Genomic DNA, 23,415 nt, shown 5'->3' on the forward strand with positions numbered 1-23,415 from the left:
ATATTATTGAATAAGTAAGAAAAGCTTTGGAAATTGAGTTTTAACTAAGCGAACGCCAAAATATGAACAATTTGCCTAAAGTAGGGAACACAATCCCATGGAGTTTCTAATGTAAAATGAGTTGTAATACTCATCAGTTGATCTTTGCCAATAAAAAGGTGAGAATGTTAGCAAGGATAATATTATGATTATTAAAGAGCATAATTGATTCGCAGTTGTTACTATACTTTTTTTTTTTGTTAGATCACGTGTATCCTCTATTATATATTTGAGAATCAAACATGTATGATATGAAGCAACCACATGAATCATTCAAACATATGAATTAACGACTTGAAGTTTTCATGCTTATCATACTACTAACTCGTTTGATTTTGCCCATTTGGCATTTTGGCGTGTTTCTATTTTGAAAGAGCATTGATTCGTCCATGTTAACATTAGAGCTGAGTACACGGACTCGGATCCGTGCTCAGGTTAGGACTATATAAATTATAGGCTCGTTGGTCCATTTAACTCGCGGTTTGATAGGTAGTGGCTCGCGAATTAATGGATCCAAACTTATTCAAAGAGAAAATAAAATAAAAAATACGGTCCGTGAGAATTACTAATTATGAGGTAAAGGTTGAGAAAGTCAACGCTATTATCTAATATTTATATTTGAATTTGAGATATTTAACATGTATTTAATATGTGACTGTTTAGTACTTTAATTTGATATATTCCATAAATTTTAATGATTTGTTACATTTTTTATTTTAATGTTTTTCAATTTTTATGAATTTTTTAGCGGGCTAAGCAGAGTAGGGACTGACCACATGAAATGTTGATTCGTTTATAATGTGGGATTTTCCAATCTAATCCGTTAATTTACGAGTCTAAGCGTGTCAAACTTAGGGCCCGTTTGGTGCGACGTATAGTATAAGACCTGATAGTATAAGACCTGATAGTATTAGGCCTAATAGTATAAGCTCTGATAACTTTCTTATACTCCCTCCGTTCCCTATTATAAGTCACATTTTTTGAAAAAATTTTGTTACAAAATATAAGTCACTTTCTAATATCTAGGAAGCATTAAATAATTTTTTCCAAGTTCACCCTCATATTTAATATGAAAGAGATGATAAGCTTTAGAAGTATTAACTTGGAGAGAGAAAATCATAGGAAAGTAAATAAGGGTAATCTAGGAAAGTAAATCATTTTTATTTTACAAATTTATTATTAATAACTACTTTTCTTAATCTAAGAGAATTAGTTATTTGTGACTTATATATAGGAACGGAGGGAGTACTATCCAGCGTTTGGACATACTCTGTATAATTTACCATATCGTTTAAATAATGCAATTTTATGTTTAATGAAGTATTGAATAATGATATATAATAAAAATCAAATATGGAGGTGATTATAACGGTGGTGGCGGTGGTGATGGAAGTAGTGGTAGGTTGGTGGTGGTGGTGGCAATGGTGGTAGGTTGGTGTTGGTGGCGGTGGTGGTGACAGTGGAGATAGGTTGGTGGTGGTGGTGGCAGCGATGGTGGTTGTGGTGGTGGCGATGATAGGGTGGTGGTGGTGGTGGTAAGGCGGTGGCGGCTATAGTGGAGGGTGGAGGCAATGGTGGTGGTGGTGGCGATAAGGTGGTGGTTGTGGTGTCGGTGGTGGCAATAGAGTGGTGACGGCGATTATGGTGGTGGTGGCGATAGGGTGGTGGTTGTGGTGGCGGTAGGGCGGCGGCGGTGGTGGTGGCGGTGGTGGCAGCGATGGTGGTTGTGGTGTTGGCGACGATAGGGTGTGGTGGTGGTGGTAAGGCGGTGGCGGCGACGGTGGAGGCAATGGTGGTGGTGGTGGCGATAGGGTGGTGGTTGTGGTGTCGGTGGTGGCAATAGAGTGGTGGCAGCGATTATGGTGGTGGTGGCGATAGGGTTGTGGTGGCAGCGATTATGGTGGTGGTGGCGGTAGGGCGGTGGCGGAGGTGGTGGTGGCAACACCAGTGGTGATGGTAGGGCGGTGGTGGCGGCGGCGGCGGTGGTGCCAATGGTGGTGTAAGTTGGCAGCAATAGAGGGTGGTGGTGATGGTGACTTATACGTCACAACCTTATCATGCCTTATCCATCACTCACATGATGGATTAAATAATACATCATTTTAACGTATAAGGGGACTTTGATGGATAAGCTTATACAATACAATGTCATCACCAAACAATAGATAAACTCATAATGTATTGTATAAGCTTATACTAGCATGCCTAATACGGCGTGACAAACGAGCCATTAAACAAGCCATGTTTACTCATATGGAGCTTAACTTTAATTGTTATCTTGAAGTTGGTTCTTTACTTCTTTTATATGCAACTAGTATATAATGAAGAACCGTCCAATATTTGAGTGCGAAAATGAAAGCGATCAATTTAAAATAAATATGACATTCGCTCGAGTTAGGACGAGAAGTGTCTTTCTGCTCCCCGTACCCAAAACATTTATTTGTCTAAAAGAAGCGGAGTGAATATTTATCTCACCTCCGTACGGGATTTAAAAAAAAGTTTTAGAAGATGTATTCTCCACTCTGATTTAATGAAGTCATGCATTTCCCATAAAAAAAAATAAAGTTAAGCTTTATATTTATTTTAAATTCATAAAATATTTACAATTTAGTTTTTCTTTTTTGTGAAATCTAGCTGCTATTTTTTTTTTGAAAGAAAATCTAGCTGCTCATTCCATATGCAACTCATTGTAAAAACTAAACCAATCGCCATTCATAAACTGTGTTGGTCGGTTTCACCGAAAAACCACTCGAAACTCTTCTTCTCTGCAACCGCCAGAAATGGAACCAGACCACGTGAATCCCAATCCCAACGGCGGCGATCGCTTCGACCTCATCATCCTCGGCGCCTCAGGTTTCACCGGAAAATACGTTCTCCGAGAAGCACTCAAATTCCTCAACAACCCTTCTTCACCCCTCACTTCCATTGCCATAGCTGGTCGCAACCCCTCAAAGCTCACCCAAGCCCTGCAATGGGCATCCCGGCCCAACCCTCCTCCGTCTCTCCCCATCCTCACCGCCGACACGTCCGACCCATCATCACTCCGGGCACTCTGCTCCAAGACCGGCCTCATCCTCAACTGCGTCGGCCCCTTCCGCCTCCACGGCGAGCCTGTGGTTGCCGCCTGCGCTGAATCGGGCTGCGACTACCTCGATATCTGCGGCGAGCCGGAGTTTATGGAGCGCGTGGAGGCTGTTTACCATGATCGGGCTGCGGAAACCGGTTCGCTGGTGGTTTCGGCATGTGGGTTTGATTCGGTCCCGGCTGAGCTTGGGATCATGTTCAATTCACGGCAGTGGGTGAGCCCGGCAGTGCCGAACCGGGTTGAGGCGTACGTGAGCTTGGAATCTGAGAAGAGTATTGTGGGGAACTTTGCTACCTATGAGTCTGCGGTTCTGGGTGTGGCCAATGCTAACAAGTTGCAGGAACTCAGAAGGTCCAGGCCTAGAAGAGCTAGGCCTCTGGTAAGACTCAAAACACCTGTTTTTTGGAGTTTAATTTTGAATTCATGGTAACTATGATGATATTTAGTTAAAAATAGCATCCATTTAATCTGGGTTTTGATCGAGCTCAATGGCATAGTGTGATCCATATAGCCGGATCAATGGCGCAGTGTGATCCGTGTGATCCATATAGCCGACCTCACTTACTGGGATAAGACTTTGTTAGTTGTTGTAGTTGTAAGATGCTATTTAGTGAACCAGTAGGTAGAAGTTTACTTGTTACCAACCAAGGTTTTGAATTACCCTGTTTCTTTACAAGCTATGGTGGAAAAAACTGCGAATGTGTGTGGATCATGCAGCTACAATACAACTATAGTTGCAATGTGATTGTGAAAACCTATGAAATCATGACATTGTAGCTACAATCAAATCATTGGGGACTGTGATTTAAAACCTTGTTTCCTACTAGGATGTTGGCCATATAGAACATTTGTGGTTTGGGATAGTTAAGTTGTAATGAAATTTGTTACATTTGTTTTAGATGGGGCTAAGATGTCTGCTCTTAATTGTGGACATTCTATTACGCCACATAAGTGGCTAACAATTTAACACTGGCTTGGTACAAACACTTGCATGATCATATGGTTTGTAGCTGTCAAGTGTTTAAAATGCTATACATCAAATAACAAGAAGAGCATGATCGGTTGAGATTGAAAATTGACCATTCAAGGGCAGGGCACATAACATGTTCTTGTATACTTAAGAGGAAGAAAATGCTGCTATTTGGCTGGGTACTTTATACAGTGAGCATCTCGAGGTGAAAGAGGCTGAATTTTACATGGATTTTATAAAATTGACTTTACTTGAATGTAATATCGAACATCCGTAAAATTGAATTATCAAGATAAGCTCATTTTATCTCCTGCTTTCACTTGGGACAATATATACACACATAGCATGAATATTTCAATGATATGTACCTTGAATTTGGCGGATAAGAGACTAAAGATAGTGTGATAGTGGTAAGGTAGAAGTTGAATCTTGATTCTTGGGGGTAAAACTTCTTTATTAAAAATTTAGGGTGTAAAATGGAAATGTCTACATTTGTGCTGCTTGGATAACTGTCTGGGTTTGTGCTTGGATAATATGACCAAACCAACCTGACAATTTGCTCCATTTCATCAGGTTTGTGTTTAAAAAAAAATTCAGATTTCCAAATGTCCCTTTTTATATAATATTTTTCATTTAAGCGAATCCTATTTTCATTATTGTAGATACCTGGGCCACCTCCTTCTAAAGGAGAAACTATAGAAAACCAGAAGAAAATTGGCCTTTGGGCAGTAAAGCTACCTTCAGCAGATGCAGCTGTTGTTCGAAGAACACTTGCAATTCTAAAAGAAAACCCAAATGGTCTCACTGGGTTGAATGAGAGTTCTGAGGTGGTTGAGAAAAGAGAAGCCTTCTGGTCATCAGTGAAGCCAGCTCATTTTGGCGTGAAAATAGGCACAAAATCTTTGCTGGGCATTCTCCGAATCATCATGGTTGGAATTTGCATTGGTCTTTTAGGAAATACTGGTTTTGGAAGGTGGCTTCTTTTGAAATTTCCTTCGGTATTTAGCCTTGGTTGGTTCAAGAAGAATGGCCCTTCTGAAGAGGAGGTAGAAAAAGCTTCATTCAAGATGTGGTTTGTTGGACGTGGTTTTAGCAATGTGAGTCTTGCTTCTCAGGGAAACTCAAAACCTGACATGGAAATCGTAACGAGAGTAACGGGACCTGAAATTGGATACATAGCTACCCCAATAATTCTTATTCAGTGCGCTCTCATTCTTCTCAGCCAACGCAGAAACCTACCAAAAGGAGGAGTTTACCCTCCAGGGATTATATTCGGCCCAACTGATCTCCAGGAAAGACTTCAGCAAAATGGAATATCCTTTGATATGATCTCAAAAACCACTATTTCTTCTTGATGGTATGGTTATAGTTTTCGTCCTTTACAGTTTACACTTAAAGTGGAGAAATATACTGCTAATAGAAATGAATTACATGACCAAGTAGGGGGGAGACTGTATCTTTGTTTTGTTTGACTGTGTTTTACAATAATACTTTAGTTATACTATGATTTGACTTGACCTGCATTTGAATCATCGAATTATCTTTCAAGTTTCAACTGATTAACTTACATTTGACTAAAACAACCTGATTTGCTCTTAGTAGTTAGTTATTATTGTGTAAAAAGGAGCGTACAATAGACCAAATGGTCGGGACCCTTCCCGGCATGTGGGAGCTTTTGTGCACCACGCTACCCTTAGTTTTTAGTGATAATTTTCCGATATCAGCACGACTGATTTTATAATCTAGGGTTTAGGTGTCTAGTAGAGTATAGATATAGGTATGTGCTTGTGTCATCCGGTGAAAATGATTAAGAATGAAAAAACTCAGAAGATTTCTCTTCCTTTCTATGTGCCTTTGTTGATCTGCTGTATTTGCATTTCTTCATTTGTAATACAATCAATGGTTCTGTTTATCTTTGGTATATTTGGGAGTGATTTCAGTATTAATTGATTCCCTTCTTAGGGCTGCGCCTATCGTGGGTCGTTTTGAAACTGACCCACGGTGGTACACTTTTACTATACCTACGATAAGACAAAAATAACCTTCATTCATAAATATTTTCCATGTTTATCCTTGACCCGAATTCTTTCTTCTTCATCTTTTCTTCAACTGTTACCACTGCCCCCTTTCTATCCAACAACCATGCTGCTCCTCCCACCGCCGCAGGACCAGCCCAAACGCCAACCCTAAATCCCCAAATTCGGAACCGCCAAGCACAGCAGCAATGTCGTCGCCGCCACCGACAACCAGTCCTCCTCTTCATCCTCACTCCACAACGTCTACTCTGCTCCGACATTGTCGATAACCCCGTGAATCCGCAAAACGTCGCCGCTGCTGTCATAGGATAAGGAAATTGGGGATTTGACGTTTTGCTGATTCGTTGTTTTGCTAAAGCTAAGATTTGGTGATCTATATAAATCGTGTGTTGTGGAAAGGCATCGTGGGTTCCAGATCTCCACATTTTGTATTGTTTTTTTGAGAAAACTGATGTTGTGGTACCAGATCTGCACATCGTGGGTTCCATGTTATGAGCATCATGGGTTATATCTGTTGAAAAATTGCTGAAGAAGGAAGAAGGAGAGTTTGGGAGCGGTGGTTGAGGTTAAAGAGTGGTGGCTTCTGTCGTGGTAGCGGCGGCGGCGCATGCTCTCACCATCAAAGGAAGCTTTGCTAAATCTTACCACCGCCCCCTTTCTATCCAACAACCATGCTGTGACGGTGGAAGTATAGTGTCAAATCTGGTACCTGGGTTGAACACTTGAACCACTTTGGGAAGGGGAAGGGTATTTTAGTAAAGTTAAATATATTTAATTAATGAATTTTTATTATTATTAACTGATCTGGACCGTTCAAATTAAAAACATTAAATCTATCGGTGAAAAATTGAACTGATCCACCGTGGGTCAGTTTGAGACTGACCCACGCTAGGCAAAACCCCTTCTTAGCATCGCATTTGATTATTTTAGGGATTATATTGCCCAACTTTCTTTAATCAGTCCAATGCATTGCCTTACATTACATTACGTTTAAGGATATATAATGAAATGATACTTGCACATGGGTATAGAAAACTGGACATGTGATGATATATATTGTTCTTGAAAACTGGACATGTATACATATAAATTTTTAAATTAAAAACATGGTTGACTTGAAAACCTACAATATAGCAGGTAAAATTGGGATCTGTGCAACATTGCACAAGCAAATCCTTGTGCATGTTAAATAATCTATTTTACTGAGGCTCCTCCTAAAACCTTTTGCACAAAATTGTTGATTCACTCCTTTTTGACTATTTTCATAACACACAAGTTACACATCCAAAACTGACACAGGTGGGTACGCCCTGCTTCTGAAGATTAGCGTTCAGCAATGAATGGAAGAGGTGAAATGTCAATTTAGAGAATGAAATTTTCTTGGGTAAAGAAAACTCTCCTTAGTTTGCCAACAGTAGGGCTTGTGCCTGCGCCTGCATTCAGTAGCATTATTGAACCCGCAGCTGCATTCATGGAGACTGCAGTTTAATAATGAAAATTTACATGCCGGAGAAACCCTTTGGAGTGATAATATATCCTCCAAAACATAGGATTGTTGATTTGGACGTAACCGGCAAGGACAAACAGTCAGGGCTTGTAAGAACTTGGCATTCTTCATCACATATTCAACAAAACGAAGATCATCTTCATAATTTACAAGGGACCCAATAAAACATGTTCTGAGGTGTGATGAAACACATTCCGGAACACATTCTGAATATGTCAGTTTCTTTTTGTAAATACCAGTTTTGACATTAGCCTGATAAACATAGACAAATTTAATTAGTCTACAAGAATGATCTAAAAAATGCAACAAGAATGATCTGAAAAATGCAACAAACCTTTCTTATGACGAGATGTTGAAGCCTGGGACACTGACGAAGCATTTGTAGTACGCGATTCCAGCCATCAAAGCGTTGACAATAAATTTCAATGTGGATTAAGTTTGGAAACACGGGCTTTTCAACCAAAAATAAGTTTGGAAACACGGGAGGGGGGATATACATGTTGATGTTGTCGCACTCCCTCTGCAAAAGTTAAAAGTTAGTGAAATAATCAATTATCTTAAAAATTTAAATTGTTCGGTGAGATCGCATGAATTATTTTATATTATCATTTTTAACGTGTTTTTTCACAAAAGAGCTCGTTAGAGCTTAAAGTGTAAAGAATGCACAAACTCACCTACCATATTATTTAATTTTTTTATTATAATAATTAGGAACCATAAGGATTGACACAATATCAGACCCATATGCAAAGCTACCAACACAAATCTTCCACAAAAATTGAACGACCGAAAAATAATCATTATATCATATCATATATCATACTCATACTCATACCTGGGCTAATTCTAATGCACTAAGAGGATCTGCCCATGTATCCAAATGTAATTTGACCAACTTGGGTAAGATTTTACTCCCCGTAGTGTAGGGAATTTCTGAATTGACAAATGCAAGATACAAATCCTGAAGAATGGGAGCACCATACAGAAGCTTCTTGAAATCATCCCTCTTTTGGAACATAACTTGTGATAAGTGAAGGGTTTTGAGCGAGGGAAGATCAACTGACAAAACATTCCCAACCATACCAATGCTGGTAAGTTTTAACACAACAAGGGTTCGACTGGAGAAAATGCTAGGTGACACGGTGGCGCAACCAGCCGTGTAGATATCGAGGCTCTCAATAGGATGGCGTTTGGCGACTTCAACCCATTCATGGAAAGTGAAAGCTTCATCAGACCCAGTAGAATTAAGATAGAGGACTAGGTTTTTGATCGGGTGGTGCTGCTCGCGCGGGAAGAGCATTACTGTGTCCACGAAACGGAGGAAGCGACGGAAGGTCACTTTGTCGCCGCCATCATAGTAAAAGCGGAGATCAGAGGTGGATGAGTGGAGAAGTGAGGTCAACCATTTGGAAAGAACCACCGTGGCAAATGCGAGTTTGGTTGGAAGAAAAGAGAGTATGTGACATACGATTTCATCTGGTAATGGTGGTAAGGAGGAGCTTATCTGTTTGTCCATCAAATGTGCCCTCTTTCGTGAAGAGTGGTGGTTTGCTTGCGTTGAATATAGTAGCTTCTTGTTTTAAAAATATATATATGTAGCTTCTTATATAGAAACCAATTAGCCCTGATTTATTGAATTAATTATTGATTTGCTTTAAAATTAAAATATGATTTGAATTGAATTTGGAAAATCTTATCATGTGAAAGATTCGAATGGTTTAGATTATCGTGTTTCAAAGTTTTTTTTTTTAAAGAATCGTGTTTAAAAGTTAAAATTTATATTGAATTTATTTATTTTATATACTATATAGCTTTACTGTTTTAAATTTCAAAAGATTTAAAAAATCTTATATAACAACATGTCACAGTTGTATTAAAAAAATCTTTTATTTCCTCATGTTTAAAGTAACTCAACTCATTGGTTAGGAGAAAATCCCCCTAGGATGAATATTTTGTTATCTGAGGATGTAAAGCTTGCAGGCTCTTCTGCTACTTGATTGGAATCAGAAATTGACATTCAAAAAAAAAAAGTAACTCAACTCATATTCAAAATAGATATGTTTCAAATTATATGTGTGTGAAATCATCGCGAGTGCAATCCTCTTTGCTTCAACAGAGTTTGTCACAAAAAAATGTTTTGTCCCCTTCCCCTGCATCTTCTTCCGCCATATCTTCACTATGCCAAAGGCCAAGCCGGTTGAACACATGAAATTTGACACACTCACTAGACTTCGAAGGATTTGTACCACGAAACATATACAGTAGAATGATCCTCTATTAAGTTGAGGCACGAGATTGCATTGTAGTGTTAGATCTACAACACGTTGCAGTGCCGTCTCACCTCAACGTAGTGGTTGAGTTTCATCGAGGCTTGACAAAATTAGAGGAACGGCGATTGCCAGAGCTTGAACTTCAGTGAGAGTTTCAATGGAGCAGTGTGGTTTGTGTTTGATTGCAAAGGAAGAAGGAGGAAAGTTATATATACGCACTTGTCGTATCTAGGTTGTTAGTTGGGGTAACTTTTATTTGGTGAGGTAAATAATGTACCAAAAAATTGTACATTTTTTTAACTAATTTACCCCGTCAAATGTGGAAAAAAAAAACTTTACAATTGAAAACAAAATTTAGGAGCACGTATGGATCACTTAAGACCCGTCGGTCCTCGCCTACGTTAATATCTTTCAATTCTCTTTCTTCTATTTTTTGTCAATCTCTTTCTTCCATTTTAATCTCTCATTATTGAGTAGAAATGATATGAAGTTTTTTTTTTGTCGTGTCTAAGGTGGACTGCTAAAATAAATGTCCACCATGGACCGTTATGTGAACTTGATAATTTTGTAAAATTTGGGATCATGATAGATAACCTAAATAACACAAGTTTACTTAATTATCCTTTCCTTCAATGCAAATTACATCCCTCAATTTCTCTCATTGGGAACCACCACGCCATGTTGCCACCACCATTGCACCAGAGGCCATGCCACCACCGCCACGACAAAGGTTCTTTTTCCTCTACATTCGAGACATCTTTCTCCTGATTTCTGTCCTTCTCAGCGGAGCAACAACTGTAGCAGGGGAGACGACCACAACTGTAGCAGCGGTGCCACTACCGGCCTATGTACCTTCTTCGCAATTTGTGAACAGACCAAATGGAAACAAGAAAAGTGAGTTCGAGTTCTGCAAGTGTTAGAAGTCTCACATTGGCTAAAAATATGACTAAACAAATGTTTATAAAGGGTAGAGCAATCCTCAACTCTTGAGCTATCTTTCGGGGTTGAGTTAGGTCACCCTAAATCTAATATGGTGTCAAAGTCTATTCTAGATCCATTTGTTGTGGAGACCTCCTATATTTGGGCTACTCGTTGATGTTCATTACACGCTCTAGAAGTCCAGCCCTGGGCGTGAGGGTGTGTGTGTTAGAAGTCTCACATTGGATAGAGATATGACCAAACAAGTGTTTATAAAGGGTAGAACAACCCTCAACTTTTAAGCTAACTTTTGGGTAAAGTTAGGCCTTCCTAATTCTAATAGCAAAATCTGCAATATAAATCACGACTAAGGCTTTGAACCAAACACATTACCCTTCGTTCTCCTTTCATAATCTCGCTCATTTGTTTTCTACTTCCTTCCAAACGATTCCTCTTCAGATCTAAAATCGATTTCTTCTTTTGATATTGGTTCCAAGGGTTCGCTTTCCTGCTTAGCTTTTCAACTTTGAATTATCAACACTGTTTATATTTTTCTTGTTTTGGAATCGCAATCATGCGATCTATCTTATGAGCTTACTTGCTGGACTAGAAATTTGTTTGCTTCCTCTTCAGGTCCTTTCTTGAAAGTGATCTCCCTCTCTCTTTTCCTACCCATTTGCCTTTTGATAAAAGAACCGAATAGATTACTTGTTGGGATGAAATCTCTATCTTGAGCTCTCAGTTGTGTCTCCTTACTCTCTCGGTTGACAATAGTCGATAGTAGGTGCTCGAAAGGTGGTTCAAGCATGTTAGGCCCAATGGATGGGAATGTGAGAATTATAATACATGGAATTATTTTATATTTCTGTAGTCTTGAACAGTTTTCTCTAAACTTTTTTTCATTATGGTCCAATCAAAGACCACTAAGAACTATGGTGCCTATATTTTTCCTTTTTCAAGAAAGCAAGTGCAAGCACAACTTTGGTTGCAGTGAGAGGAGCACGCAGAAGCACCCAAGGCACAACTTTCCTGAGGCACAAGCACGCAGATAAATTAATGTTAGCTAGAGTCATAAATATTGAAAATCACGTGGGTATGTGATATCGACCCCAAAGAGAAACAAGAATAGAGGCAGACATTTGAAGATGTTTTAATGGAAAATCATCATCGAAAAGGTTTTGCTCAGAGCAGATTGAACTGCAACTTCTGAAAAGCTAATAACACTGTACTTTTAATTTAAAATACTACTCTTTCAAAAAAAAAATACTAGTCCTTTTTACTCACACAATTGTCTCATTTTAGTTGGGTTAGGTTAGGTGTATATCAGCTTAATAGCTTTTAAGTAACCATATGTGGACAAAACAGTGCATATAGCCAAAAAAAAAATTATATGTTTCCTTTAATATAACTCAATTTTAAATAAAAGTGTTTTAAGTGAATTTATTTTTTGATACATCGAAAAATTATTTCAAGTGAATTTATAACAACAATTAATAATTTTCAAACTATTTTATAATCTTAAACAATAAAAAATTTGAAATGCATGTACTAATTTTTTTTAAGAGTTAATGGAGCTAATAGCAAAGAAAGAAAAGAGGTAAGTAGGGAAACAAAACAAATGGAAGTCAAAGGGATTAGCATAATATGAGTGTTACCAACATCTTTTTAATTTCAAAAAAAAAAACATTCTTTTTAATATTTGTTTTTCAACATTTTTCATTTGATTAATTAAAATTTATATAAATCCAACACCAACTAAATTAAAAGTGAATCTCATAGTAATTTAGTAGATTTTACATAAATTAACCAATCAAACGGTCAGTGTGAGAAACAGAGTGTGTTTCTCTCATAGCATAAAATCAAATATGGTGATTTGGTGCATCTTTTCTGCCAAAGGGGTACTACTAACTTTTACTAATCGTTATTATTTATTTTCAAAAAAATCTTTCCACTTTCCACACATAAGCACCTCTTTTTTTCTTGAAACTACGGATTTACCACTTCCTTTGACCTTTGAAGCTTTCTTTTCAAGTTACATCAGAGGGCTGATTTTGTCTTTTCAACTTAACCATTAACTAACCAGGGTTAAAAAAACCATGTGGTTAAAATGGATAACCATTTTTCTTTTACCCAACCCAGCTTCTTCTTCTTCTTCCTTTTTCTTTTTCTGGATCATTAGATTTGGCACCCCAATCATTAGAAATGTCACCCCACTTACGGAAACTCAGTTTCTGAAATATTTCGGAAATAAGGTTTCCGAAGCAGTTTTTTACTCAAAAGTGTGGTTTTTTACTCAAAAGTGTGGTGTTAGATGTATTTTGAACTAAAAATTACGAATTAATTTCGGAATCTTAGATTCCGAAATAATTCGGAACTTGAAAATCCGAAAATTGGGGGTGTGAAATCTAATGGTTGGGGTGGCAAATCTAGCTCTCCTTTTTCTGCTACATCTTCTTCTGCTTTCAATTTTTCAGGCAAAACACTACTCTTTCTTTCTTTGAACATGAACAACTACACCTTCCCCATGGTGAAGGAGTATCCGGACGGTGGTGATGACGCCATAGTGGCGGAGTTGCGTGCCAACGGGTACAATGCGAAGCTGCTCCCAACCCCTGTTACTCTACCCATCAACTTCGACATGGCGATGGTGCTCCCACTCGACTCGCAGAACCACTCTCAGCACGCCATCAACGAGCTCATGAAGCTCTACCATGCCGGTGTCAAGAGATGTGTGTTAAAGTTTCCAAAGAGCTTCCCGTATGATCATCCAACGGAACTGGATAACGCGCTGAACAACGCCTTGACGGGACTCATGACGGAGAGGGATGAGGATGGGAGGCTCAGGAAGTTGACGGTGTACTTCGTGAAGGAGAAAAGCTTCAATTTGGGACTGTGTGTGTTTGTTGCTGTTGTTGCTCTGCTACTGTATTCTCTGTTCTATAATCATTTCTGATTTTTCTTTTTTTTCCCTTGTTATTTGCAATGAAGATTTAGACTAGTTAGTATAACTATTTGTTAAACCAACCTTGTTAGTGTTTTGTTGTGATGGATTGTTCTATCACTACTTTGTTAATTACTGTGGGATATGGCTAGCTAGCTAGACTGTTATGGATTAATCCAAGTATATGATCAGCTATTATTGTTTTAATTAGATTTCATTATTACATTGTTTGTTCTGATTTCTATGCCTAGGATATTGAGGGTTTTGCTAAATGGTGAAGTAAATTTAAAAAATAATGTGGAGAATCTGTGTCCACGTCAAATGTTTGTTGAAATGTGTATGTTGAGCATGGGGAAGATTGATGGAAATTCTCGATTCCAATTTTTCATGAAAAAATACTGTGTTTGGGATGTTCTATTGAAATTAAGGCTGAAGAGTTTAAAATTTGGTGACTTAATAAGATGTTTTCAAGTTTGAAGCTGTCATGGATAAATTGGGGAAAAAATTGAGGAAGCTGTATTTGGGAGGGGGGGTTTAAGTCTAGCTAGGTGAATGCATTTCCTTTTTTCCAAGATGTATCAGTCTCAAATCATGCGAAATTGATATTGTTTTGGGTACTTCATGTGCTGGGTGTTGAGGACTGCTCTTACAAGCAAACAGATTACTAAAGATAGTGAAGGATTATTCTTTACTACTTGGCTTTGGGTCAAAGTTTTAGCGAGGTGAGGTTTATTTTACCCATTGTTTGGCTTCTTAGTGCAGTTGACAATTTATAGCTTTCTTTGAAGAAAAGATGGTCTTGACTCTTTGGCATTGTGAATTCATGTTTAAGGGGCTTTCTGCAATTTTGTTTGTGTGAGTGCCTTTCTTTTTTGAAAAATGTTTCTTTTTGGCAAAATATGTTGGTGTTTTCAGTTTTCTGGGGATCAAGATCTATGCATATCCGCACATTGAGAAATTAAGATACTACATTCCTTTTCTCAATCTTTTGTGTCCTAGACATTTTCAATTGCACATTGCATACTTGTACTGTAAAACTGAAAGTGTCTCCTGAAGTTTTCTGATTTTATTGGACAATATAAAGAGCATATTGCCTTGAGGTAATCTCTTACTCTTGTGCATAAACTGAAAATGTGATGTGATGTCCACTAAACCCTTATTCTAATACAATCAATCACTGGTTCTGTTTTTCCCTCATGGAAGTGATTTCAGTATTAAGCGATTCCCTTCTGAGCATTCACTTTTGTGTTGTGAATTACTCATCAATATAGGTCATGATGCTTTCTTAGTAAGCATTGCACACAAGTTCTGCATCTTAGAACACATTTCAGCTCGCTGATAATTTTATTTGTTCTTGTTTTTTTCTCTCTATATGATTCAGGAAATGCTTACTGCATATCATTCTCGTTTGTATTCAATTTAATTTACATCAAAATCTGGCACCTGATTGTGTTAGAATGCATTATGAATAACCCATATTAATTAGCCTCAACTGGGATGATGTTAGTTTGTGGTCATCTATTGATTTGGGAAGCTAATAACTATACTCAACTCAACATAGACACTATCATATTTCATTATGTAAATTAACAATATCCCCAAGATGTTTGCACTATATATTTTGCAATTTGGGATTGGGATAGTTAAGTTGTGATGAAATTTGATGCTTTTTTTTTCTTTTCTTGGATGAGGCTAAGATGTTGCTCTTAATTATGGACATTCTACTGAAGCTTTTAATAATCACAAGTGGCTAGAAACTTAGCACTAGTAGATTCCAAGCACTTAAAATGCTAGACATCAAATAACAAGGAGAGGATGATGCAGCACAATTGACTGATTGAGAGTTTACCAATTCTAAGGCAGGGCATAACATGTGCTTGAGTAAACTGAAAAGCAAGAAAATGCTGCTAGGTGGCAGGGGGGACTTCATACATTTATATTCAGGGAGCATATCAAGAGGTGAAAGAAGCTAATTTTCGCAATTCAATTTTTTTATTACATGGATAGTCAAAATTGATTTGACTTAAATCTGATCTCGACCATATATATCCATAAGATTAGCTCATTTTATCTCTAATTCTTTCACTTGGGAGAATATAATATATAAACATATATATATATATAGCATGCATCTTTTTTTTTTTTTTCAAACATGTTTAGAGGCTATGTTTGGCATGTTTAGCTGATAAGCTAGCTGAAAGTTGAAAGCCTAGCTGAAAGCTTATAAGCTAGCTGATAGCTGAAAGCTGATAAGCTAGCTGAAAACTGATAGCTGAAAGCTGAAAAGCTAAATTATAAAATAACATAAAATGACATACTTGTATAATTATTTTTATATTTAATATTACTTTATTTTCACATTAATACCAATATGATATTAATATTAAAATTATTATCACTTTAAATATTTTTATTAACTCCAGTTATTTATCATCTTAAAAATATAATATTAATTTTTATTAATTTTTATTAATATAATATTTATAATACTTGTGGTGCGCAGCGGTGTCACGGGAACTGCATACATAAGTGTGAGGGAAAAATAAGTTTAGTGTTTTTATAAATATATAAGGGTAATGGTAGAATTTTAATAAAATAATAAGGATAAAAATGAGAATAAATTTAATAAGCTATAAGCTTTAAGCTATAAGATACCTGAGATAGCTTATAGCTTAAAACTTTAAGCTACTAAAATAACCTCCTTCACCAAACACTTTTGAAGAGCTTTTAAGTTAGTCAAATAAGCTTAAGCTAGTCAAATAAGCTATAAGCTTGCTGAAATGACATGTCAAACATAGCCCAACACCAAAAGGGTTGGCTAACTGCATTTAATGTAAGAATATAAACTATTTTAATATTTGAAAATTAAGTAAAAATGACTTATAATAAGGGATAATAAATGATGGAGAGGGTACATTACATCCAGCTAAATACATGAAGTAAGAACCCTAAAAGCCATGTAAATCAACTAAAACTCCAAATTTCAACAATAAGACCTAACTTCCACCATACCCTTTGATTGTTGTCTAGATGTGAAAATTTAATATGATTGTCGTCTAGATGCGAAAATTTGATAAAGAATTTATATGTACATGTCGTTTCTTCACCTTCAAGGGTTAATCGACTCTGCCAGAGTTGTGCATGAGCTGCTACAAGGAAGGGGAAAAAAACCATGCATTAATGACCGCAAACCAACATTCAAGGAAATATAGGGTGGTCGGAGCTTACAACGGAGAAGTTTGTTGTGAAGCTTGCGGTGTAGGCTGATGGCAGGAAGTGGATGGAGGAGGGTCGGTGGCAAAAGGAGGGTGGAGGTGCGGCAGAGGTGGTGGAAGAATAGGTGGAAAGCAGAGGCACCAACAAAATAGGAAAAAATAAACTCTCACAAAGAAGAGGCAAAACCTACATTATAGAGGGAAGAAAATCCACTTATTTGAGTAACAAAACCACCTATTGTGGTAAAGAATTTATCTTTTGTGCTGAGAAATCAATGTGTGAACTCAATACATTTGAGAATTTGTTGTAACAACAAGTTGAACTTGAAATAATCCAAGCTCAAACATCACAAGGACTTCAAGCTGCATTACACTTGTTACAAGAGGTATTTAATGGTAGATTGCAATGGTGTCATCGTTAATTAGTGGGAAGAGCGTTCCGACTAATTAACCATAAGAAACAAATTTTATATTTTTTAAAAACTTTATCGTTTCCTTATTTCCTCTAATTTTTGCGCAAAATAAATATCCTCTAATATATTATTTATGGCATGTATTAATCTAAGTTTTTTAATTGACAAAAAATAAGTTATATAAATAACCAATTCAAAATTAAAATCAGGCAAGAAAAATCATGGATTATCATTTATATTTATTTTCACCAACATAGTTTGTTAAATCTTTCTTCCACGTAGTATAGTCAATCAATGTGTTATGCATATGTCCCTCCTTTTTATTGAAACTACGGAATTTGCCACTTCCTTTGAGTTTGAAGCTTCTTCTCCACGTTACATCATAGGGCTGATTTTGTCTTTTCAAAAGTAGAGAGAAAGTTCACACAAGAGAGAGAAAGAGTCAAAGAGAGAAGTGAAGCGGTTACTGCTAACCAATTTCATGCTAACCATGGTAAAAAAGTTAACCATGAAAGCTAACCAGGGTTAAAAAATTAACCAAGTGGTTTAAAATGGATAACCACCTTTCTTTTCACGCAAACCACGCCATTCTCTGAGAGCTTCTCACTCTGCTTCTTCTTCTCTCTGCTTTCAACATGGCAACCCCAACCTCCTCCGCCGTTCCCACCACCGCCACCAAGTCCAGGTTGCTCTCATCGGTGATTGAGTACCCCGACGGTGACGGCACCTCAGTGGCCTTGGGGGCGGAGTTCGAATGGACGGGGATGTTTGAGAAGATCATCGCGTACGGAACCCCGTTATCTGACACAATGAAGCAGGAGATAGCAATGGCGCCAGAGATTCTCCTCCCGGTCATCTTGCCGCTGCGGCAGCAGAGGACTTGTATTGATCGACACGTGATCACGGAGCTGATGAAGGTGTACAATGCCCGCGGGAAGATCTGTGTTGTTGTGATTCCAAAGAACTTGCCTCATGATGTTTTGGTGACTTTGCTGGAGTCGCTGGATGAGACCATGCCTCAACTCATGGTGGAGAAGGAAGAGAACAGTCGAAGGCTTCGAAGGTTGAAGGTTTACTTCATGAAGGAGGATTAGATGATTTCATTGCTTACACTCTTTACTGTTCTGTTTTCCGTTCATGATCTTGGAAGTGATTTCTGTAATAAGCGATTCCCTTCTTCGCATGATGCTTCCTTAGTAGCATTCACAGTACAATTTCTGCATCTTAGAGTACACATTTCAGCTTTTTCGTTGGCAATTTTATTTGTTCTTGATTTTCTTTCTTTTTGATTCAAGAAATGGTTATTGCATATCATTCTTATTCAAAATCTGGCAGCAAATGTGTTAGAATGCATTAAGCAAGCATAATTGATTTAGCCTCAGGATTCTGTGCCATCTATGGATTTGGAAAGTTAATACTCTGTATGATCTGTTTGTTTGTTCTATCTGATTTCTATGCATATGGTGAAATGAATTTCAAGAATTGTGTGGAGAATCTGTGTTCACTTCACCCCGGGGAAGAAAGATTGATGGAAATTCTTGTTTATCGATCCAATTTGATTTTAGGTTTGTTTATGTTGAACTGAAACCAAATCTACCATTTGATAAAATGTTTTGATTTTGGGAATTGAATGTGATGTAGATTTTCTTATTCCAAAGATAGAGATTAACAGGGGAGGGGTTGATGAGGAAAAATCATACACATACAGTAATTGAAGTTATGTATTGAGAGAAATAGGTAGTTATGAGTCCGAGTCCACAACAAAATTTGTGGCATAACAAACTCATTTGAAGTTATGAGTGTATTTTGATAAGCGACACAACATATTTGGTAAAAAGTTGAAAATGATTTTATTTGGAAAAATGTTATTCTTCATATAACTTTTTTAGTCAATACTTTTATACTTTGTTTACTTTTTTTTTTTGAAAGTATACTTTGTTTACTTAAAAAAGTAGAGAAGAGAAAAGGAGATAACATGAATAGAGAAATACTCCTAAGTAAGAAATAAGACTAGCGATTGGTAGCTTGGATTGAGAGTTTACCAATTCTAAGGCAGGGCATAACATGTGCTTGTAAACTGAGAAAGCAAGAAAATGCTACTAGGTGACAGGGAAATTTATACATTTATCTTCAGGGAGCTTATGACGAGGTGAAAGAAGCTAATTAATTTTGCCAATTCAATTTTTTTATTACATGGATAGTCAAAATTGATATGACTTAAATCTGAACTTGATATATCCATTAGATTAGCTCATTTTATCTCTAATGCTTTCACTTGGGACAATATATGAAGTTATGAACATACACATATACATATTATAGTATTCATATTGAATTATCTGTACCTTGAAATTGGTGGATAGACTTACTGCAGTGCTCGTGACGACTTTCTGGTTGGTCTATTATATATGATCAAACCAAACTGACAATTTTTCCATTTCACCATTAAAATACAAAAAATCAGATTTCCAAATTTCCCTCCAAGTGATGTATAAAACATATCAATGAGACTTTGACTCTCTTTCTATTTTACTTTTTATCATGAACGTTAAATATATCTTTAGTCCCTAACTTAGTGGGTTGAATCTAAAATGGTCTTGAAAATTGTTTCTTAGCTTTTAGTCTTGGAATTTTTCGTTTGAAAAAGGACATGTGATATTATAATGCAATGCGTGACAATTTTTTTACTTAGAAACCTTCCTACGTGGGTCTTACTAGATCCTACATTGCTCATTTCTTTTTTGCACATATCCTATATTGACAATTACACATAATTAGACTAATTAAATCCCTAATAGTATCCCCAAATCTATTCCCCAAGAAACTTGAAGAAATACAAAGAGAAGGAGAAGGAAGCACTCTTGCGAAGGTGAGGAAGGCATTGTGAAGAGAGGAAGTAACTCATGCGCCCACGTTGTAACCACTTCGAAGGATAAAAAAGACCATCGCTGCAATTACTATGTAGAGAAAAACACACTGAAAACACATTTGTGGTTCTCATATCTCGTGATAAACACTCCCCTCAGTAGATACGTGCCTCACACGCGTGTGCATTAACTATTTTATCATTTACTATTTTACTTATACCAAAAAAAATTCCTCTAATATAAATGTTAAATAACCATTTCAAAAAAAAATGTTAAATAACATCTTCAAAATTCAAATTCAGCATTATTTATTTTCACCAACATACATTTTTTTTTTGAAATGATTTTCACCAACATACATACCAATACCAATACCAATTCTGTTTAAAAATCTTTCCACTTAGTATAGTTAGTCCATGTGTTATACATATGCACCTCCACTTTATTGAAACTACGGAATTTGCCACTCCCTTTAACTTTGAAGCTTCCTTTCCAAGTTACTTCAGAGGGCTGATTTTGTCTTTTCAAACAGAAAGAGAATATATCGGAAAATACTCTTAATTTCTTTCTTGGTGTAGAAAGATACTCTTAAAACTTTTTTTTATATATCGGAAAATTAAAACTAAAAGCAACAGCAAACACTACACACAAGCAAAGCTATCCCTCATATTGAGGATCTCAAGCTCCATGGGAGGAGTAGCTAGCAAGCACAACGGTATCAACGGAGAAGAAGCTCCAAACCGGGCTAACTAATCGATTGCATTCTCTACTCATGGTAATCAAAGCCACCGTCCTTTGTCTTCTCAACAACTCGGTAATCTCCTCTAGAATGGGCATAAACCTGTGTGAATCTTCATCCTGCAGCGCTTGCAGCAAGCCAACACAGTCCACATTACATATGAGATCCCTCATGCCTCTATCCCACGCAATCTGCAGCCCAATCTTGAGAGCGATTGCCTCCGACATCAACGCGTTACCTCCTTGCTGAAACGCATGGAACCCCACAAGCCACTACCCATGCGAACCGCAAATTAAACCTCATGAGCCCATGCAATCATCCCCTACCCTGTAGCTGCCATCGACACGGAGGTTCGCTTTTCCCTCCGGAGGAGCTTTCCATCTTCTTTCCATCCAGTTATCATCCTCCACATCGGCATCAACCTCCATGAACCTCCTTATTTAATCATGATCATGGCACAGCCGACGCCAGTCTTCATTGAAAGACCAAGGAGCCGACTCGAAAATCATATTATTAGTCCACTTCCATACTCCACAAATAGGCAATGAAGCGAGTTCTGTTCCTTCCTTGAGCTTTCCTTCTAACATAGTCCCTGGCTTCTGCCACGTGAAATCCTCGCTACGCCAGAGCCCCCACTGCTCGCCAAATTTCACGCGAGTGAGGGCAGTCCCTCAAGCAGTGGAGAGTGTCTTCAACAGCAGCAGAACATCTAGTACAGTTTGGAGATTCTGCCATATTGCACCTCAAACGATGGCTATTGGTCTAGATTGATTCATGATGCACCAGCCATATAAACATTCGAACGTCTCACCCACCTCTAATCCGTTAGAGACAATGGAGGTTGATTAGGCTTTTGAAGCCACCAGTAAGCGTCCCTAACCGTGTAGCAACCTGTGCCGCTGCTAGCCCAGATCCACGAGTCTCTTCTATTTGGAATTAGCACAGGGTTTATGGCCTGCACTTGCTCCACACACCAATCTGGGATCCTCGTGTACAACCTGTCAAAGTCCCATCTCCCCTCAACAATGACCTCTCGCAAGGATAGAGTTGTATCATGCATGTCCACAAAAATGATTTCTCTGCAACGATCCCTGTACCACTCCAATATGTGAACGAGGGAAGAAGCTCTGTTTCCTAACCGAAATTGGAACCCATGTTTGAGGTGGTCCCGTGCTTTAAGAAGGCCCTTCCAAATTGGGGAATCCGATGCCCTAGATTGAACCTGCAAAACAGATGAAGATGTCTAGTATTTTTGTTTCATAGCTTGTACCCGCAGCTTCTGCGGTTTGTGAATCATGCTCCACAACGCCTTGCCTAAGAGGGCAGTGTTCACCAAATTCATATCCCTCACCGCCAAGCCACCATGACCTTTCGGATCCACCATGATCTGGTATAGAAAGGGTAATGATAGAATTTCCTTAAAATGATAAGTATAAAAATGAGAATACATACAATAAGCTTTACTTGAGGTAGCTTATTTAAAAAAATTTAAGCTTCTGAAATAAGCTTCTCTACCAAACACTTTTAAAGAACTTTTAAGCTAGTCAAGTAAGTTTTAAACTAACTGAAATGACATGTCACAGTGTCACACATAACCATACTAAAAGTAATAGATGAAGGTGAAAACAATTAAAAAACGCAATGGTGATTTATTCCTTGAAGCTAGTAACGCCAAAGAATCGCAATAGTATTGCGCTCAAGAGGGATATGGTTTTCATTGTTATTAAAACTAGTGTTTTTTACCCGCGCGTTGCACGGGGAATACATCTATTATATTTGATAGGTCAATTAATACATTGATCATTAAAAATATAATAAACGACGGATGAAATAGAAGAGTGTGAAATGATGAGCAAAGTGGATAAAAAGTCTTAAATTAAAACCCTTGTTGCATAGATTGAACTTCGTACAATTGAATAACTAATAAAAAAATTGGTTAACCAAATCTCAAATTATGCAAAACATATTAGGGGATGTGGCTTAATGATGGCTAATAAACAATAGCTGATTTAATTTACAATGAAAAAAAGAGAAAAGATTCTTTATGTACGTGATTATGCGAGTTCATTTTTTACACAATAAAATAAATTAAGTTTGACCCATATCAGCATGAAGTCGTTTCACATTCTTCATGAGCCTAAAGACAATAACACAAATTATAGATATGAAGAATCACCAATAAAGCATTCAGAACACATTTTAATCTTAGAAAAAAAAAGAATGTACCGCGAAATTTGTTATTGTATTTGATAAATTAATTAATACTTAATGAAGGTATTTTCTTGTTAAAATATATTTCTTCCCGTAGGAGAATTTAACTCCTATAATAATTTGTACAAAAAAATTAAAGAGGACTATATTATTATGTAGTAAAAAATTAACATCAAACTATATAATATTATGTTTTTCTTGTCA

The 23,415-nt window shown here is 37.3% G+C and overlaps 2 protein-coding genes across 2 annotated transcripts; one reads left to right on the forward strand and one right to left on the reverse strand.

Moving 5' to 3' along the window:
• The first annotated feature begins 2,729 nt into the window (after positions 1-2,729).
• On the forward strand, positions 2,730-5,626 carry LOC130728562 (probable mitochondrial saccharopine dehydrogenase-like oxidoreductase At5g39410). Its single transcript, XM_057580066.1, has 2 exons — positions 2,730-3,503; positions 4,757-5,626. The coding sequence occupies exons 1-2, from the start codon at positions 2,820-2,822 to the stop codon at positions 5,447-5,449; spliced, it is 1,377 nt and encodes a 458-aa protein (XP_057436049.1). The 5' UTR covers positions 2,730-2,819; the 3' UTR covers positions 5,450-5,626.
• A 1,560-nt stretch (positions 5,627-7,186) lies between these two features.
• LOC130732353 (FBD-associated F-box protein At5g38590-like) lies at positions 7,187-9,223 on the reverse strand. Its single transcript, XM_057584418.1, has 3 exons — positions 8,473-9,223; positions 7,972-8,157; positions 7,187-7,889 (listed from the first exon to the last, which is right to left on the reverse strand). Exons 1-3 carry the CDS (start codon positions 9,151-9,153, stop codon positions 7,488-7,490), a joined length of 1,269 nt encoding a protein of 422 aa, XP_057440401.1. The 5' UTR covers positions 9,154-9,223; the 3' UTR covers positions 7,187-7,487.
• Positions 9,224-23,415: the final 14,192 nt, after the last annotated feature.

The sequence above is a fragment of the Lotus japonicus genome, chromosome 1 (assembly GCF_012489685.1).
Source record: "Lotus japonicus ecotype B-129 chromosome 1, LjGifu_v1.2".
NCBI lineage: Eukaryota > Viridiplantae > Streptophyta > Magnoliopsida > Fabales > Fabaceae > Lotus > Lotus japonicus.

Coding starts and splice junctions, on each gene's coding strand:
- LOC130728562 (XM_057580066.1), top strand. CDS start 2,820: ATGGAACCAGACCACGTGAATCCCAATCCCAACGGCGGCGATCGCTTC. Junction 3,504..4,756: donor CTAGAAGAGCTAGGCCTCTG/GTAAGACTCAAA, acceptor TCATTATTGTAG/ATACCTGGGCCACCTCCTTC.
- LOC130732353 (XM_057584418.1), bottom strand. CDS start 9,153: ATGGACAAACAGATAAGCTCCTCCTTACCACCATTACCAGATGAAATC. Junction 8,158..8,472: donor GTGCATTAGAATTAGCCCAG/GTATGAGTATGA, acceptor TAACTTTTGCAG/AGGGAGTGCGACAACATCAA. Junction 7,890..7,971: donor AACATCTCGTCATAAGAAAG/GTTTGTTGCATT, acceptor TATGTTTATCAG/GCTAATGTCAAAACTGGTAT.